The 4924-nt window shown below is 62.9% G+C and overlaps 1 protein-coding gene across 10 annotated transcripts in view; it reads left to right on the top strand.

The window, feature by feature from the left end:
* RTEL1 (regulator of telomere elongation helicase 1) overlaps positions 1-4924 on the top strand; it is a 33995-nt gene that overhangs the window by 411 nt on the left and 28660 nt on the right. For all 10 annotated transcript variants that reach the window (XM_025039821.1, XM_025039824.1, XM_025039823.1 and 7 more), the window contains exons 2-6: positions 653-898; positions 1754-1949; positions 2244-2337; positions 2894-2975; positions 3199-3259. In XM_025039821.1, coding sequence (XP_024895589.1) covers positions 797-898; positions 1754-1949; positions 2244-2337; positions 2894-2975; positions 3199-3259 — 535 coding nt within the window. In that variant the 5' untranslated portion in view covers positions 653-796. The remainder of the gene's footprint in view (positions 1-652; positions 899-1753; positions 1950-2243; positions 2338-2893; positions 2976-3198; positions 3260-4924) is intronic.

Here is a 4924-nt window from a genome sequence, read left to right on the forward strand (position 1 = left end):
CACCCCGGGCCCGCTGCGCTCTGGGGCCCGTGGGCTCCGGGTGCCAGCGCCTTTTGGAGCTGGTCCGGCGGCGGGGGTTTCCTTGCGGCCGGGCCCTACCGGAAGGGCGGTCCTTCGGTGTTTACGTGAATGGGCCATGAGTCCTGGCGTCCAGGGGAAACTGAGGCCTAGAGCAGTTGAGAGACTCGCGGGGGGGCGGGGCGGGGCACATGGATTCGCATCCCAGCCCAGAGCAGGCGCACGTGATCCGTGACTGCACCTAGTCGACCACCTGGGAGAGCTGGGTGTAGCTCTGGGCCTGGGAGCAGAGGGTCGGGGGACGCAGGGGCGGGAGGCCCAGGCGGCCCAGGCTGGGGAGGGACGCTGCTGGAATCTGCCTCTCACGCTCTGGTGGGAGGAAGTGAATTGTTCTCGCAGGTGGAGCATGTGCACCTGTGCCCGGGTCCAGCCCTTTCTGTCTCCGTGAGCCCTGCTGGAGTTGTGCGGGGCGGAAGAACAAGGCAGGGCTGATGCTGGGCGTCGCCTCCCCGAGCTCCTTGTGATGGGGCGCACAGGCTTGCCTTTGACTTTGCCCATGGGAGGGGCTGCCTGAGTTGACTGATGAAGTGGCCTGGCACGAACTGTTGTCGTTGTCCTGGTTTCCATGTCGTAGGGGTTCCTGTGGAGAAGTGTCGTGTCCCAGCACCACGGCTGGCATCATTCCCCTGAGACCCTGAGATGTTCAGAGGGGTCTTTGTCCCAGACCCACACAGCTGCGTTTCAGCCAACTTCTGTGCCCTCCCGAGAACAGGCCAGCATGCCCAAGATAACCCTGAACGGTGTGACAGTGGATTTCCCTTTCCAGCCGTACAAATGCCAAGAGGAGTACATGGCCAAGGTTCTGGAGTGTCTGCAGAAGGTAAAGCCGCAGACCATGGGCTTTGAACGTCGGGCATGGGTCAGTGTGGGTGGAGCTCCAGCAAAGAGCCGACATACTTCCACCTTCCTGTTCACTCTGCCCAGGTCCCACTGGGTCAGAGGTACCCTTCTGGACATGGGTTCAGTCAGAAATAGTGCTGATGTTAGAGGCGATAAGTAAATAAGAAAAGATAGTTTTAGGTGGTGGTTAGTGCTGGGAAGAAAAGATGTAAGGTGATAGGCTCGGAGCACCTTGGGGACTCTGAGGAGGTGGCATTTGAGCTGAGGCCAAGTGACAAGAAACAGCCATTCCTTTGAAGATGTGGAGGTCGTATTTCCACACGAGGGACAGCCGTTGCCAGCCCTCATTTGGAAAGTCTTTAGACCCCAGGGAGTGCAGGAAGGTGGCAGAGGTGCCATTCGCTGCTCTCTGCTGGGTTTCTTAGCTCTCCCTCTGGTACCCTGCTCAGGCGCCAGCCCCCGAGGGCCGAGTGCAGCGGGGCTGGTGGCTGCCGTTGCGTGCGCAGACTCCGGCAGCCGGCAGTGCAGCTTTGCAGAGTGTCCCACTCAGGCTCACGTCTGAGGGCCATCGGGTTCCATCCAGAGTGTGACAGCCTGGACACAGAATCAGACTCGATACTTAATCAGTCATCTTACTGTTTATACGAGGCTGCAAAACACTTTGCAAACTGTTTGCTAAAAAGCGCTGAATTAGCCACAGCTTTGGGTTGGAGAGCCAAGGTCATCCTGTGGAGTGATCTACGTCTCTTAGGGCTTTTGCCACCTGGTGGGCTTCTCTCAGGTGGGCTGGGTGGCCCGCTGCACCTCACCCCATGACCCTGTTCCCCCTCCTCAGAAAGTGAACGGAGTCCTGGAGAGCCCCACGGGCACAGGGAAGACCCTGTGTCTGCTGTGCACCACGCTGGCCTGGCGAGAACATCTCCGCGACGCCCTCTCTGCCCACAAGATCGCTGAGCGGGCGCAAGGGGAGCTCTTCCCGGATCGCCCCTTGTCGTCCTGGGGAAGCGCTGCTTCAGACAGAGATGCCCCAGGTACCACTCTGGTCAGCCCCTCCTGACTCCGTGGGGGTGGAGCGGAGAGGAGCTGAGTGGGCTGTGTCGTCGCTGCCATGTCATTTGTCACCATCCTGGCTGTGACCCTAGGGTCAGAGCCTTGTGGCCCGGTTAGGACACTGCAGATGCCCACTCAGCCCAGTGCCGGTAACGAGTGTCGGGTGTGACGCTTTGCCACCGGAAGGGCCGAGCTAGCCAAGTTCCCCTGGGTTAACCGTATTGAGGACACTCCCTCGTGGAGCCGTGACCATCTTGCTCCCTGTGCCTGGACAGCCTGCTATGCGGACATTCCAAAGGTCATTTATGCCTCCAGGACGCACTCGCAGCTCACGCAGGTCATCAGCGAGCTCCGGAACACCGCCTACCGGTGGGTCAGGCAGCGCTCACGCGGGCGGTGGGGGAGGGGGTTTGGCCTCCGCGTGTGATCGTCGATGGTGTCCTGCCTGTAGCCCACCGTGAGCACACGCTGTGCTCTGGCCGTCCCCAGTGCCCACTGTTTGTGAGGGGACAGCTTTGAGTTTCCACGCCGCTTTTGGCTGCACCCTGAGCTCCTTGCGGCGCTGTTGTGTCAGCTGTGGGGACGGGCGGGCACAGTGGTGCACATCAGGGGTGGGAGACCCTGCTCTGTGTCCAGCCGGCAGAGGTACAGTTACCCCTCCTGGGCTCCCGTGAGGGAGCACGGAGACAGCAGCGTGTCCCCTCCCTCTCACCTGCCCAGTCACCTTGCTTGCTTTTCTGCTCACCCTGGGCCCTGTCTCAGAGAGCCCCTCCCAAGCCTGGGTCACATTCTGGCCATGGCCACCCCTCAACCTGCCGCTGAGCCATTTCTCGGTGCTCCCTGTGTGTGCCCGCACAGCCCATGCTGCTGGCTGGCACTGTGGGCTACTGCTGTCCGGTTCTTGGACCCTTGACTGTGTCCCCAGGCCGAGGGTGTGTGTGCTGGGCTCCCGGGAGCAGCTGTGCATCCACCCCGAGGTTAAGAAGCAGGAGAGCAGCCACATGCAGGTGGGCTCCTGGGCTGCCCCCGTCCGCGGCGGCACTGCTGGGCGATCCTGCCGGGCTCTCCGAGCTCCCTGCCGTGCCCCTGGGCATGGCGGGCCATGAGCTTGGTGGGGCGGAGCTGGCAGGGGGTGGGACAGCACGGCCGGCGGCGGACCCACTAGCCAGCCCAGGGCTCTGTCCTTTCGCGGCCGTCACACTAGCTGGAGCTATGTCCTTTCTCTCCCAGATCCACCTGTGCCGCAAGAAGGTGGCAAGTCGCTCCTGTCATTTCTACAACAACGTAGAAGGTGAGGGGGCTCATGGGTGCTGCTGTGGCCAGTAGCTCAGCACACAGCAGGGAGGGAGTAGAGCGTGTCGCCCTTGAGGGCTGAGCTCAATGGCCTCATGGCCTGCTGGCTCTTGCCCCTTGGGACTCATGCTGTCGCATCCTGCTCAGCTAGTGAGGCAGGTGCCTAGCTTGTCCCTGACTGGGGATCTGTGTTGGGTCACGTGCAGGAGAACTCACACAGTGGGCTTGAGGCAGCCTCGCCTGCATCTGGCAACGTGGATTTGGGGAGTCCCCACCACCTCTGGTAGGAAGGGCTCCCTGGGCCTCAGCTGCTTGCAGACACCTTCTTCCCCCTGGGAGTCGAACTGGGTACCTGCTAGGCAGGGGTGCCCACATGACGGGGTGTCCGGTGAGCTTCCTGGGGTGCAGCATTCTGGGGGAGTTAGCCAGGAACGGTTCCGGAAGCTTGCACCTGGTCTCTGAGACTCTTCCACACACTTCCTCCTTTGTGGATTGTGTGGTGTGTCTCTCACTGCTACACGTCACAGCGTGGGTGTGGCTCTCTCTGAGCCTTGGATGTACTCCCAGTGACTCCTGCAGCCTTTGGCGCTGTGGCGAACAGCCTCATTCAGAGGTGGGTGACAGTGATGAGCACAGGTTCGTGACAGCAGCCGGTTGTGGTGCTGCTTGATATGCGTGACTGCAGGTGCCCATGGCCCTCGGAAAGGGTCCCCTGTGTCTCTGTGCCGACTTTCCTGGGGCCCAGGTGCAGGGGCCGGCACTGGCTCCCGTGCCCTCGCCCCCGCCCCGCTGCTCCCCGCCATGCCGCCGCCCCCTGTGTCAGTCGGGCACCTCGAGCCAGGGGCGATGGCAGAGCGGCCTCTGCGTGGTGTGGTCTTTGCAGTTTCCTGGCTGCAGTCAGGGCTCTGTGGCTTGGGGGTTCAGGGTTCTCTCTGCGTCCTGCGTCAGGGTTGGGACGCAGACTCTGACGCAGAGGTGACACGGGCCCCGGAGCACTCCCGAGGCGTTGGTGGTCCGCAGGCTGCCGTCTCTGGGTTTGGATTGCCCGGTGTGCCAGGCCTGTGTGGGCAGAGGTCGGGACAGCGCTGCGCTCCCAGAGGCCTGAGCTGGGCGTCCTGCCTCCCGGCACAGGCGCCCAGTGCTCTGCCCTTGGAGACCGGGCGGGACTGACCGGGAGTGGGGCCGTGCAGGCTCCATGCCTCCTGCACAGCTCGGCCACTGTGGTGAGGACGGCCAGGCTGCCAGAGCGCACTCCTCGCCCGCTGTTTGTGTGCTGTGTCCTTCTGTCTGGTGGCCCGGGGCACCCTTGGGACAGGTGTGGAGAGTACGTGGGAAGAGTCATTCACCCATTAGGCCTCAGTGACCCGGATGAGGGTGGCCACCAGCGTCTCTGCCTGCGGCATCTGGTCTTAGCCCCAGGCTGGAGACCGCTGACTGCCTCATTCTGTGTCCTCTGCGTCAGGCCCTTGGGTGTCGGAGTCGCCCTGGAGGCCGTTGTCCCGTTCATCGCAGCCCTGCCCCTGCAAGGGCTCTGGCGTCCAGCCTGTCACGCTCAGTGGAGCCGTCCCCCTCTGCCCCACTGTGGCGGCCTCCCCCGCCCATATCCCTGCCAGAGGGGACGGGGTGCAGGCGCTCCATTCACTGTGCGCGGAGCCTTTGAGCG

This window comes from Pteropus alecto, unplaced genomic scaffold (genome assembly GCF_000325575.1).
Source record: "Pteropus alecto unplaced genomic scaffold, ASM32557v1 scaffold45, whole genome shotgun sequence".
Classification (NCBI taxonomy): domain Eukaryota; kingdom Metazoa; phylum Chordata; class Mammalia; order Chiroptera; family Pteropodidae; genus Pteropus; species Pteropus alecto.